At 35.0% G+C, this 15,171-nt stretch overlaps 1 protein-coding gene across 1 annotated transcript; it reads left to right on the forward strand.

The window, feature by feature from the left end:
- The first annotated feature begins 350 nt into the window (after window positions 1–350).
- Window positions 351–4,204, forward strand: LOC109243314 (electron transfer flavoprotein subunit beta, mitochondrial). The gene is made up of 5 exons (XM_019410222.1): window positions 351–519; window positions 610–894; window positions 1,712–1,792; window positions 2,373–2,467; window positions 3,760–4,204. Exons 1-5 carry the CDS (start codon window positions 451–453, stop codon window positions 3,983–3,985), a joined length of 756 nt encoding a protein of 251 aa, XP_019265767.1. The 5' UTR covers window positions 351–450; the 3' UTR covers window positions 3,986–4,204.
- The last annotated feature ends 10,967 nt before the right edge of the window (window positions 4,205–15,171 follow it).

Here is a 15,171-nt window from a genome sequence, read left to right on the forward strand (position 1 = left end):
CGAATGATATTGTGTTAATGGTCGTAGTGTTTTTGATAAAGTATAGATGGATATGCCCAGCCCTACCTCCTGAAAACTAATAATGATTGGACCACTGCATTAAGTGTCAAAGTGGGCTTCAATTTCTTCCTCTACAGGAGCATTATTATATTATTATTATTTTTTAAATTAGTTTATATTTTGATCATGCTAAAATACTTTTTAGGAAAATAAAAATTTTAAAGCATGCTCCTGTAAATCTATCGATTATTATTAGATTTATTAGCCATAATGCTGGCGTGTAATTTCCCCCCCAAAACTTATCCTATTTTGTGCAAATAGCCCTTAATATACTACTATTTCATTTTTTTTTCCCTCTAACGTGGACATAAATAGACTTTTAAACAAATAGCAACTTCCGTGTCTAGCTCAAAATACTCTCCATTTTCTCCAAACAATTTCCGACCAACGATGAAGATCATGGTAGCGATCAAACGTGTCGTTGATTACGCCGTCAAAATCCGAGTAAAACCGGACAAGGTAACAATCTTTGAAAATTTCATTTGATTGAATTTTCATTATTTTTGGGTGTAATTTTAAATTGACAATTATTTTAATGTTGAACTGAAGAGTGGAGTAGAGACCAAAAACGTGAAGATGTCAATGAACCCATTTTGTGAAATAGCATTAGAAGAAGCTTTAAGGATTAAACAATCCGGTTTGGCTTCTGAAGTGGTGGCAGTTAGTATTGGGCCGGTTCAATTTACGGAGACTTTAAGAACCGGTTTAGCTATGGGAGCAGACCGGGCAATTCATGTTGAAGCAACTGAGAATATATATCCACTTACAATTGCTAAGATTCTTAAAGCTCTTGTTGATGTTGAAAAGCCTGGTCTTCTTCTTCTTGGCAAACAGGTATGGTTTTGATGTAAAGATTTGAGCTTTTTATTCTAGTTTTGTGTGTTTGGATTTGTGTCGAAAGGGGTTTTGGATATTAAGCCAGCAAGATAGATTTGGTGGGAGGTAGCAGGTACTTTGTGCAATAGTTGAGGTACCTGCAAGCTAGCGCGGACACCACCGTTATAAAAAAAAAAAGATAGACTTGACTTCCTGTGTGTAAGTTCTTATATGTCAGATTACTTCAAAATCCAATGACTGGTTTTGGACTAATCTGTAATGCATTTCAGTTATGTGAATGATTAATTGACTTAGGTGTGTGTTTGATATTTAAAAAAAAAAAACTTTTTCCTGTGGAAATATGTGAAGATTTTGTCTTAGGAAATTATGCTTTGGATCATTTTCAGTGTTTCCTTGGGTATAAAAGCGAGTGATATATGATAATTGTACTTTAGTATTAAGTATTGACATATTGTTTTTAGAGTGAGGTTGAAGCTAGTGATATTGAAGTAATAGGTAGAGATATTTGTAAAGGTGAATGCATTTCGCGGGTAAGTCTATTTCCCCGCTTTTGTGAATTATATTTCTTTCTAGAAAACTTTTCAACAAATAAGGGGAGTCAAATGCTGTAAAATGATTTTATTAAGAAATACTACTTTTTTCTGCTGGACCAAGCATATCAAATAGAGTTTGATTGATAAGGTTTCTTGATTTTAGCGGAGTTACTAGGTATCAGCTATTCTCTATGTTTCCTTGGTATTTTCTTCGTTCTACTTCAGTTAAACTGTGCTTTTTGGTTCTAGTTGGTTTGTCTAATGTTGTGATTTTTGTGTAGGCAATTGATAATGATCAAAACCAGACAGGTCAAATGGTTGCAGGACTTCTCAAGTGGCCACAGGGAACTTTTGCCTCTAAGGTTTGTATCATTTCTGCATAACGAAAGATTTAAAGATATTTCTGAGCCGAGGTCTCCCGGAAACAGCCTCTCTACCCCCACTCTCCCACCCCCCGGTAGGGGTAAGGTCTGTGTACACTCTACCCTCCCCAGACTCCACTAGTGGGATTATTACTGGGTTGATGATGTTGTTGTTGTTGTTGAAAGATTTAAAGATAATCAAAGATTGTGATTTGCAATCTCTATCTGGTCTATATCACCTCTATCCAGCGTGCCTTTCTTGAGTACCTCTTGACAATGTGTCCAAGTATCCAAAACCTTCAAACTGAGTCTCAGTTTGTTCCTTTATGTCTTAATTTTGAGCACCTCCTGAACCCGTGAGCTCATATTTATAAATCTAATCAGATATAAGACTATCTAATCATTTAGCTGTTTGCATAACGTGTAATCTTCAAACCTATTTAGTTTAATCTTACCGTAGGATTGCCCGATCCCATACAATCATCAGTCTTCCAAAATCCATCTTTCTGTTTCAGTTTCTTTACGATCATGTCCAGCTGGCTTGTTTTGGACTACAATCTCACTATGATGGTTCTGTTAGGTTGTGCTCGACAAAGAGAAACAGGTGGCTACAGTAGACAGAGAAGTTGATGGTGGTATTGAGACATTGTCTTTGGATTTGCCTGCAGTAATCACGTAAGTTTCAAACCAGTTATCTCAAAGACTTGTATGCTCGCAGAAGATGACTTGGAAGTGTGTCTTCTGAATAAGCACAAAAGATTTATAAGTAGGTCTTTTAAGGCCTTTTAAAACAAATAGAATTTTAACCAATTCAATCTCAAATTCAAATGCACAAGCCACAGCTCTTGTGTTATATGATTGGTTTACTTCTCTGATAATTAGTATTTTACTGGCTAGTCATGAAGTGAATTTCTATCAAAACAAAATGTATAATTAAGTGAGTCAAACAAAGAAATCCACGTCCCTATTTTCCCCCTTTTTAGTTTCCCAAACTTTTACGCACCAGAGCTGTAGCTTGGAAATATTTACAAACTGTTTAGTCAGTATTGGGGAGGTAATGCAGTTTTCTGATAGTTTACATAGTTATTTAGCAGGACACTGGTTAGATGTGATAAGCAAGCTCTGAAATAGTCCTTAAACCCTTTTGGCCCTCGCTCTAAGCTCTTTAAAATGCTCCATGTCTTTATGACACCGATAACATCATTTCAATATTGAGTATCAATAGAATTAGCCGATTTAGTTTTCCAAGATATTTGAGAAGCAGAGCTTTTGATACTGGTCTTTCTAAATCCATGTCCAAGATTAGTCATGTGGTGATATTCCAAAAAAATTATTTCATTATTACTGAGTAGGTATGGGGTCATGGCAAGGGCTGATCCAGAGAAGGAAATACTGGTTCACAGGAACTCAGTAGCTTTTGTTCAGAATCTCTTTATATATTAAGAAGTCCACTAGATATCTAAAAGAATATATCATCGTGAACCCAGTTTATTATTGCAAATTTACTTAAAGTCGACGTAGGAACCCATAAGTTTTAAATCCTGGATCCGCCTCTGGATCCTGAGGCAACGATAATATTGTACCACTTGGTCGATTAATCTAAATCACAACCTTTGAGTCTTTGACAGATGCTAGAAGCTACAGTCCGCTACAAACTTATCTAAAAAGAAAAAGGGCAGCCCGGTGCACGAAGCATCCCGTGTTTACGCAGGATCCGGAGAAAGGCCGCACCCCAAGGGGGTGCGATGTAGACAACCTACCCTAATGCAAGCATCGGTGGCTGATTCCACGGCTCGAACCCGTGACCTATAGTTCACGCGGAGACAACTTTACTGTTGCTCCAAGGCTCCCCTTCAGCTGCAAACTTGTCTATCTACTTTATTTATCTTCTCTGCTCAAGGTGCTTATGTTACATAGTAGTTGGATATTAGACCTGTGTACTTCTGACTTCTCTGTTGTGGATACAGCACTGATTTGAGGCTGAACCAGCCAAGATATGCAACACTCCCGAACATAATGAAAGCAAAGTCGAAGCCAATAAAGAAATTCACACCACAGGACTTGAACGTGGAGATCAAATCCGACTTTGAAATAGTTGAAGTAACCGAACCTCCTAAAAGAAAAGCAGGTCTCATACTTTCTTCTGTGGATGAGCTGATTGACAAGCTGAAGAATGAAGCGCGTGTAATTTGAGTGTACCAGCAGTTGTTTGCTGCTGCATTTTCATCTCTCGCACTGATTGACAAGGTGAAGAATGAAGCACGCGTAGTTTGAGTGTGTTAACAGTTGTTCACTACAGATTTCATGTCCTTTACACCAAATGTTTCTCTTTTAATCTTCCAACAATGTAGCATGTAATAACAATGATCACATAATGGAAAAGATCTCATCTACTTTCTTTCATTTCAAATATATCTAACTTCTTCTATCTTAAAGCTAGAGAATCTTATGTACTCCGTTCACTTTTACTTGGCACGTTTTGACTTTTCACGCCCTTTAAGAAATAATAAATGAAGTGCATAATTTACTATGATAACATATTAATTGATGCATATTTTATTGGATTTGAGAAAATGATTTGAACCGAGTAATAAATATTATGGGTATAACAGGAAATTTTTTTTATCTTCACTTGATATGCGTAAAGTGACAAGTAAAAATGAAAATCTATTTTTAGTATACATACCAAGTAAAAGTGAACGGGGGAGTACTGTCATCTGGGGTTTTTTGGGATTGTTAGGTGCTTTAGGGGTGGGCATCGGTCGGTTCGGTTCGGTTATGAATATTATCGGTTTTGCCTATCGGTTATCGATTTACAAATATCATAACCCGATAACCAAACCGATAAGATATCGGTTATCGGTTAATCGGTTACCGATCATTATCGGTTTACCCGATAAGATAAAACAACTAAAACAGTTTCGCAATGTATAAAATAGTTTCGGTATAAAACTGTTTTGCTAAAACATTTGTTGTGAATACAAATCCAGTAAATGCTGACAGAGATGACAATAAGGATGCCACGAGAGATGAACCCATGGGTCTGCCACGTAGGAGTTCTAGAAAAATAATTGCACCAGCTAGACTTGAGGATTACGTTTGGAAAGGTGGGGGATCACGTGAGTAAAAGGACAGAGTTTGTTACGGGAGGTGAACTATATAAACACCAGCAGTATGACATTAAGGGCTGGCAATTCTGTTATGAGTGAACTCTAATTCCCATCTCCTTTCTTCTGATTTCTCACCTCTTTCTTCTAGCACCTCACCTCCTTCTTCTATCTATCGTTAGCTCTTATTTTCTGCAATTCCTAATGTCTTATGTTAACTACTTATGATCTTTTCCTATTTGAGTTGTAATCACATATCCATCTTATTAATATTGTTGAATCTTTTGGTTACTGTTTCATTAATTTGAGTTGAGAATTGAGAATACTACAACAGTTTTATAAGATTTTAAGAACTGTTTTGCTAATACTCTTTTCAGAACTGTTCTATTTCACAAGAATTTAAATTTACTGCAACATCCAATAAAATAAACACTAACCAAAGTTTCTATCTTTCATTCTTCAATCCAAAAAATATAAAAAAATCCCGATACCAGTCAATGATGAAAAAACAGAATATCAGTCATATTTTCACTTCGACACTTTCTGCAAATACAAGGGATCTAAATGAATAACAAATACAAGTGTCAGCCACGATGCCCATGTTTGTGATGCAATTTTTGTAATTGTCAAAAGAAAAAGTGAGAAGTTGAGTCACTACCCTTCGACTGCTTTGAAGACTGAACAACTTCAACAAGTAGTTTTGCTAAACATAGAACTAATAATTCTGCTAACAATAGAACAATATAACTAAATCTGCAACAATAGAACAAAGTTCAACACTAATAGTTCAACACTACAAACAATTCAAAGTAATAGTTCAAATACATTAATAACAAAAGTAGTAGCAACCTTAAGATTAACAAGTCCAAATCCAAACATAGTACTAATAGTTCAAATTTTTTGTCTCACTGTGAGTTTAAATTTAAAAGAAATCAAGCAGCGTATAGGTCCTTTGTACATTGATATTTACTTTTTTACTCTAGTACAGAATTATGTATATAGATTAAAAAGTTTATTAGTTATGACATACAATTTTTATAACAACTGACACAAGATAACTTTGTAACAACTCAATAATTAAAGCAAACGACAAATCTCACTTCAGCTTTCAAACAAACTAAGAAAAATCCAGAGCCAGAATGCTTTCAAACAAACTAAGAAAAAGAAGAAGATGAAGCAACTAAAAACTTACACGAAGAATCTAGATGAAGCAGAAGAATGCGGCTGAGAAATGCGACTGAAGAGTGAAGTGAAGATGCGACTGAAGAATCTAATGGATCTGAAAAATGAAGTGAAGATGGGACTGAACAGTGAAAGAAAGAAGCTGAAAAATGCGACTGACCGCCTGAGTCTTGACGGGCTGACTGGTGAGGGTGTGATGCGACTGATGCCGACCTGAGTCTTGAAGGGCTGACTGGTGAGGGCGTGAGGCGGAAAAACTGAGAAAGAATAGGGAAATCAAAGAGTGAATTATGAATTATGAAACCCTAGTATGTATATACTTAAGGGTAAACTAGTAATTAATTAATTCTTATTGGGTTATCGATTTTACCCAATAACAGAATTGTCAAACCGAGCTCGAACCGATAACCCAATAAAGAAATTTTTAACCCGTTATCGAACCATTAACCTAATAATCCAATATCGATAGTGTAATAAATAATTATCAGTTCGGGTTATCGGTATTACCCGATATATGCCCACCCCTAAGTTGCTTTAAATCAGCTTCATATGTAATAGCGTTGACTAGACTTATTCAGAAGTTAGTAATAGTTAATTGTCAGACCACGTTGTGGCTACTTAAAATTGTCGAATCAAAAGATAGAGACAAATTTATCAAAAGTTAACAAGTAGGATGCATGCACTCAAAGGTTTGCGCTCGTCAATGAAATAGGTGAAAATTATGGATCAAGTTCAAATCTTAACCGAGAGAAAAAAACTATTAGGTAATATTCTCTCATCTATTTATGTCTTATGGGCAAGGTCACTCTGTATGAAATACTTTACTTGCACACAATGGATTTTGCATTATTCTTAAGAAATAATTAATAAAATACATATTTTACCAGGGTAAAATAGAAAAAAAAAATTATCTCTTGATTTGTTAAAATAGACAAAAATAAAAATTTATTTTTAATATAATAGACAAGAAAAAATGAATGGAGGAAGTAATTAAAGTCGGTGTAAATGGCTTGGATTCTAAAGTTAACAAGTAAAATTTGATTTGCTGAAATTGCAAACAACTTACTTGTAATTTTAAAAAAACGTTTTAGATTTATGTTAACATTGAAGTAAAAGGATTAAATAAAGCAAAACGAAAAAATCATCATCATATATATCTATCTATCTATCTATCTATCTATCTATCTATCTATCTATATATATATATATATATATATATATATATATATATATATATATACTATATTATAAGTGTGAAGCTCAAAGTTAAAAATTAAATTACTAAAATACCCATCAAAAACTAAACGACCATTTTACCCGTTAAACTCAATCTTATTCCTATAAGAGTTCCTATACAAGTGAATAGTTTCAATTAAAACAGAATACAAAATAGTAAATTGCCTCTTTGACAACAATAAAGTAGATACATCATATTAGGACCAACTCAAATTTGGTGATACTTAAATTCCATTAAAATTTTGGCATAGGTTGCGGGAGTCGAAACATTCACCAACTTGAAAATTTGTGTTAACCATTTTGATATGTCTCTTCTGCATTCTTTCATTGTCTACCCCGCACTTATATTAGTTTTAATATTTTAGTCACTATCAATTGAACTAATTGTCAAGCTTGAAAGAAAGAATATATAGTAAGTTTTATTTTCTTTTGTTCACCAGCTTTTGCCATGACAGATGCTAAAGGAACAAACTGCTATCTTCTTGTACAAAAATTACTTGTCTTGGCCACAAGCAACCGTAATGGTCATTAAGATTTTAGACCTATTTCCACTTAATAGTGAGGTATGCGGATCTACTACTAAAAGTATTGCTAATATGATAGTTACTGGATCAAGATGTATTCGCATTGATCGAGAATGTGATTATGTAAATATATATTTAAGATATTCGTGCAATAATTTTTTCTTTTAGGTCTTCTATATACGGTTTGTTTTAGCTGCTTTGGAGCTTTTTTTTCTTTAGATGTTTGAACTCACTCTATATTTGCTACTTTTTAGACATCTTGAGATGACTGTATTGGTTTGATCTTATAGTACATTCTTTTCCTTTTTAAATGACAAAATTATTTTCTTATCTAAGAAGAATATGTTCAACTTATTCAGGAGATTATGATCCTGCCTATAATTTCAAGAGATTTACATATGGATTCTAAGACCTAAGTTCTAACATCATTGAAGGTGAAATTTTGCACATAAAGATTAGCTAACTCGGTTATCTAATAGATTTTTCTTCTAATATGAAATAACTTTACTTTGCATATAATCAGGATGCTGAGTAGCTATGGTTTATTTTTAGTCATTTTTCATGACTATAGGAAATTTATATTATTACTGTTTTTTTTGTGGGGGTGAAAATCATTTTTCCTCCCGAAGTTTACCTTAAAAATCAACCTCCCTCCCTAACTTTGAACATTAGGCATCTTCCCCCTTACATCAATATCCGGCCATTGACCGGCAACTTTAAAATATTTGGCCACTTTCCAAAGGGGCAAATCGTAATTTCACTTTATTTATTTAATAGGATGCTTTAATTAATTATATACCTTGTTATTTAGTATAATTTTCAACTCTTGTTAATTGCCTCCTAAAGAACCAAACGTTTTCGTCGCAACTCGCGATCTTCCAAAGCACGCTAAGTTATGCTTTTTGACTCACCATTAATATGCTTTATTTAATTGTTCTCCCATGTTTCTTTTTCTTGTTTCCTCATATTATCATGATTTTATGTTTTTTTTAAAAAAAAAATCAAGAAAAGCTTAAATTTTTCAAATAGGATTAAGTCCATGAACCCTAAAGCAGTGACAATGTCAGATATTTGTGGATGCTTTGGATCATTATTTACATTGTTGTATATAACTAAGTTATCTTTTTTATGCTAGACATTGTTGTTCAATCTTCTTAAAGTTTAAACTCAATTAATCAATTGTTATTATTCCAGGAATGTTTTTCACCTTAACAATACATTGTATTGGTAATTACTATCAAGTCTTTAATGTGGATGACAATCATTATGGATTACTAGATTTGTTGGAAGATGCTCACAATGCTGTAATAGGAGGTCCGTCTACTTGGTTGGGGAAAACTACTTCCACAGAAGCTATTCATCCTCTTAGTGGTGTTACAATAAAAGTGGTTGATGATAATGATTTAACGACATTGTTGTCACGACCCGGATTTTCCACCATCGGAGTCGTGATGACGCCTACTATTAGGAGCTAGGCAAGCCAATTAATTAAATACTTCTTTTAATACCTCAACAATATAAAGAAAGGCGAGACATTTAATACAAGGAGCGGAAGTCTTAAAACATAAATAACTGGAAACAAGTGCGGAAGTTTAAATACAACTCTACCCATATCTGGTGTCACTAACTCACGAACGTCTAGAGAGTGCTACATACAAGTTTGAAGAAAAATACAATGATGTTTGTTTCAGTTCTACGATAACAAACTAATAAAATAGGAAGGGACTCCGGGCCTGCGGACATCGGCAAGGCTACCTCGAATGTCCCTGGACTGAAGTCAGCTCCCAAATGTCCTACTGCTGTCCAAAAGCAGCTCCTGGATCTATGCAAAAAGCTGCACAGAGTGTAGCATCAGCACAACCGACCCCATGTGCTGGTAAGTGCCTGGCCTAACCCCGGCGAAGTAGTGACGAGGCTAGACAGGACCTACCAAAACAAACCTGTGCAGATATATNATATATATATATATATATATATATATATATATATATATATATATATATATATATATATATATATATATATAAGTGCAACGAAATAACAACGGAAAGTAATAATTAAGACTGGGAAGGGAACATGCTTTTGGGGGTAGCAGATAAAAACAGAATAGCAGGGATAAATAAGGAAACTACAACTGATTCCTTCTAACACAGAATAAGTGGTCGGCGTGCCACACGATCCCACTTCATAATATATATAAGTGGTCGGCGTGCCACACGATCCCATTTCATATTATATAAGTGGTCGGCGTGCCGCACGATCCCGTTTCATAATATATAAGTGGACGGCGTGCCACACGATCCCGTTTCATAATATATAAGTGGACAGCGTGCCACACGATCCCATTTTATAATATATATAAAGGTTTTCCGGCAAGGGAACCAGTATCAATTCAACTATACCGGCAAAGAAGAATACAAGTAAATAGTTAATTCCCGGCAAGGGAGCAACAACAATAACTTACACGTCCCAGCAAGGAAGATATTCAACATACGAGAACAACCCGACAAGGGAATAATTACATCTCTTTCTTTTTTGTTCATATCTTACTCCCTAATCATGTCATCATTCGAGCTAACGCTCCAAGGAGTTTATAATCATGATTCTTTTTCATACTCTTCACATTATATAGAAACCATCAAATAAAAAAGGAAGAGTCACAACAGAATCCCAAATAAGCACAAATAAGGACTCACGGTCATGCTAGACACCGGTATATAGATACTCGTCACCATGCCTATACACCGTACTCAACATTTAACAATTAGCAAACAATACTCTAATCCTATTCCCTCAAGCCAAAGTTAGATCAAACACTTACCTCAAACCTCCACGGCTAAGTCAATCCTCAATTACCGCTTTCCCCCTCGAATCCGGCTCCAACACAATTAAATCTATGAAATAATGACTTTTTAATATCAATAATAGCTCAACAAATTAAACCCAATGCCTAAATATGGATTTCTAAGCTTTCTTCCAAAATTCCAAAAATCGACCCCGGGCCCGCTTGGTCAAAACATGAGGTTCAAACCAATTCCATGTTACCCATTCCCCCACGAGCCCGGATATGCAATTTGTTTTCAAATTCGATCCCAAAACAAGGTCTAAATCAAAGAAAATCAAAAAGCCCTAATTCTAGCCTTTTCCCCCAATTCCCACCCTAGATTACATGATTTAGGCTAAGAAACTTACTAATTAATGAAGTAAAAGTGAAGGAAATGAGTGAAAAATTACTTACCCAAGTGGTCTTGAAGAATTGGGGCTTCAATGGAGTCCTAGAGCTTGGGGAGGAAGAGAGCTCGTGAGAAAATTAGGAATAAATCCGTCACTGTTCTGTTTTTGAACTTTAAAAATTACTGGGCAAAAATACCCTTCGCGTTCGCGCGAAGAGGACCGCGTTCGTGAAGGGTAAACTGGGCAAGTATCGCGATCGCGTGGAAGAGAACGCGAACGCGTAGAAGGAAAAGGCTGGGGTCCAGGACTTTGGTCTATGCGAACGCGAGATGGGGTATGCGCACGCGCTGAAGGAAGCAATAAGGATTCGCGATCGCGGTGGTGTGCACGCGAACGCGATGAAGGCTGAAGTTTAGGCTTCGTGATCGCGAGGGGAAGAGTGCGATCGCGATGAAGGATTCCACTGTGTAAAAATTGCAGAAAATCTGCCAACTCCCTTAGTTTAAAATCACCCCGAACACCTCCGAAAACACTCCCGAGCCCTCGAGGCTCCTAACCAAACACACACACTAACTCAACAACCTCCTACGAACTTAACTGTGCGATCAAATTGCCAAAATAACATCATAAACGAGGAATCGAACCTCAAAATCAACACTTTTCATTCAAACTTCTTAAATTTTCAAGCTTAGAGATTTTGGTCCGAAACACGTCAAACGACGTCCGATTTCAACCAAATTTCACAGAAGGTGCTTAAACCACATATAAGACCGGTACCGGACGCCGGAACCAAAATACGGACCCGATACCAATACTTTCTAATCCATTTTCATTTCAAATTTTCATATTCATTTCAGAAAAACAATTTCTTTCAAAAATTCATTTCTCGGGCTCGGGACCTCGGATTTCGATTCCGGGCATACGCCCGAGTCCCATATTTTTCTACGGACCATTCGGGATCATCATATCACGGGTCCGGGTCCGTTTACCTAAAATGTTGACCAAAGTCAACTTTAATCATTTTAAAGTCAAATTTTAGCAACTTTCACAGAATTTAACATATAAGCTTTCCGGATACGCGGCCGGACTGCGCACGCAAATCAAGGCAACTAAAAATGAGGTTTTCAAAGTCTCGGAAGCACGAAAAAGGGAGAAAACAGGTGATGACCCTTTGGGTCGTCACAATTATTTAATATGTAGAAGAATTTGGGTAAGAGAGAGGTTAATGTAAATTTAAACATAATAGACGAAAAACTTGATGATGTTGAGGGTGAAAATTTCCCGTGAACTGATGACGACGAGGAGGAAAATATTGTTGAGAATACACAAGTTCACTTAGATCAGGAAAAAAATACTGATGATGGTTTACTTGATTATGAATATGATGATAATAGGTTATTTGATGGTGTTAGTGATGATGATAAAGCAATTATCACCCAATGGCAAAAGTAAGTGAAAAATGCAGGGTGAGATTTTCAAATATACATTTGACGAGAAATTGAAGAAAGAAATTGTCGTGCTTAAAGAGGGGCAAATATTTAATGATGTGCATCATTTTGGAAAAGTTATAGAAGAATTTGTCCATCTAGAAGGTTTTCCTATTGAAAAAAAAAAAGAATGAAAAGAGAAGGTTTATTGCTTTTTGTAAAGGTAATGGATGTGGATGGAATATTTTTACTTCTCCTTATGGTGATGGAATAACTTACAAGATTAAAAGATTAGGTGGTCCACACACATGCCTTCAATATATGAAAGGTTATGGAGAAACTTCAAGATGGATCGCTAAACAATTTGAGTCAGATTTCAGAGCCGACTATAATTTATCTGCGGATAAACTTTATGTTTCTTTGAAGGAAAAATATGGCATTGATGTTAATCGTCAAAAGCTAATAAGGGCCATAAAGATAGGAAAAGAAATAGTTGCTGGAGATCATGAAAAGAGTTATGCCAAAATACCACAATACATAGCAATTTTAAAAGAGACTAATCAAGGTGTTATAAAGTTAAAGTGCATTGGTTTAGATCTATTGAATCCCAGATGCAATCCAATACTTGAAAATTTTTATATTAGCTTTGAGGCACAGAGTTATGGTTTTGTTAACGGTTGTAGACACTTTATTGGTATTGATACTTGTTTTTTGAAGGGTCCATTTAAGGGGCAATTACTTGTTGCTGTTTCACTTGATGCAAATTCAGGTAATTTTTCTCTAACAGTCATGATCGCTAATAAGGAGGATCGCCGACATGGGAGTATTTTCTTGATTGCTTGTCTGACTCAATTGGAGATATTGGAGGCATCACATTTATGAGTGATAGACAGAAAGGGCTTAAAAATGCTGTTAAAAAGATTTTTTCTATGGCCAATCATAGATTTTGTGCAAGACACTTTTATAACAACTTTAAGGTGAAACATGTTGGTCCAAAGCTAAGACAACTTTTCTGGGCAGCAGTCAAGGCTTACATTGAGCTAGACTTTTGGCAAGTTATGGATGAAATGAAAGAAATAAGCAAACCTGCTTATAATTGGTTGTTGTATGACTGCAAAGAATCACTAGGGAGTTGCGCAAGACATAAATTTGATGAGCATATAAAAAATGATCATGTTACAAATAATATGACAGAGTCTTTCAATGCTTATGTGGTAACGCTCAGAGAAAACCCAATTCTTACTTTATTGGAATGGATCAGAAGAAAAACTATGACTAGATTTCAATAGAGGTATGAAAAAGCGCTTGCTCTCTGAAAACTCAAATTCCACCAAAAGTGAGAGAAAAGATTAATCAAAATCAGAAAAATGGGAGAAAGTTGCTTTGTTTCAGGGCTAGTGAATACTTATTTGAAATACATGACTTGAAAACTTATAAAGGTAATGTCTTGTCAGTGTAGAGAATGGAAAATTACTGGAGTTCCGTGCAAACATGCACTATGTTGCATGACTCATATTAGAGATGATCCTACCAGATTTGTTCATCCTCTACTCATTACAGGTTTTTATGTGAAGACTTATTCTAAAAAGATCTATCCAGTCCCAGATGAGAGCAAATGATCAGTTGTAGATCACCCTATTGTACACCCTCCTGAAGAAAAAGAGAAGAAGAGAGATAGAAAATCAAAGAAAAGGAGAAGAGAATTAGATGAACAATCGGCAAAAAAGAGATCGGTTCATTGCACCTGCAGTGTATGTCATCAAATTGGGCATAATAAAAGATCGTGTGGGAAAAAATATCAATTACAAACGAGGGAGAACTTCATTAGTAAGTTCGTTACTTTTTCAATTTTCAAATTCAATATTCGTAAAGTAGAAAATAGTTACTTTTTCATGTTTTTAAGTTTGGTTTGCAAAAGTCTTTCTGTTTTTTCTATTTAGCATGGCAAGGAAGTGAAGAAACTTTTCATTCAAATAAGTACTAAATATTTTAATGTTTCTAAATTTGCAGGTTTCATTCTGTTCTTGGATGTATGAAGTGAAACATCTATTTGCTGGGATAACGCATGACTAGCTTATTGATTAAACAGAAGACTTCATCACCTTTTTTCAAAAAAATATCCCAGTCATTTGAACTTAATTTTTAATTATCTTGTTCCTTTAAGTGAGTGTGAAAAAATTATTTGGAACTTAAATCTTGTTGTTTGATTGGTTTATAGTATAAACCATGTGTCTTCTCTAGTTTGCAAGCTCAATATTAAGTATTTTGTTACAATCTAGATGCATAATAGTATTCAGCTTAAAAGTTGTGTGTCTCTGTTAAAAGTTCGGCCATGTTGCATGATATGCTTTGCTATATCGGCTATTTTATAGTAACTTATTTCTTTGGATGTTGTATAAGCAGAGGCGGGTCATACATTATAATGTATTCATAATATAATTTATAAATACATTATAAAGTTTTTAATATTGGACCCATTGTATTTCTAAAGTTATGGGTTCAGGCCTACTATTATATTATGCATCAAAAATACTGGATTGAAATGAACCCGGCGATCAAACTCTACCTCCGTCCCTGTTAAGGAGATCAGAATAAATAATAATAATAATAATAATAATAATAATAATAATAATAATAATAATAATAATAATAATAATAATAATAATAATAATAATGAAGGTTATTGTAACAAAGTTTCAACTATTCTGTTAGCTTTATAAAAGAGACAG

Source organism: Nicotiana attenuata, unplaced genomic scaffold (assembly GCF_001879085.1).
Source record: "Nicotiana attenuata strain UT unplaced genomic scaffold, NIATTr2, whole genome shotgun sequence".
In the NCBI taxonomy this organism is placed as follows: Eukaryota; Viridiplantae; Streptophyta; class Magnoliopsida; order Solanales; family Solanaceae; genus Nicotiana; species Nicotiana attenuata.

Bases quoted from the DNA above. Each gene is read 5' to 3' on its own strand.
- LOC109243314 (XM_019410222.1), top strand. From the start codon at position 451: ATGAAGATCATGGTAGCGATCAAACGTGTCGTTGATTACGCCGTCAAA. The intron at 520-609 runs GTAACAATCTTT...GTTGAACTGAAG, and splicing joins TCCGAGTAAAACCGGACAAG to AGTGGAGTAGAGACCAAAAA. The intron at 895-1,711 runs GTATGGTTTTGA...ATTTTTGTGTAG, and splicing joins TTCTTCTTCTTGGCAAACAG to GCAATTGATAATGATCAAAA.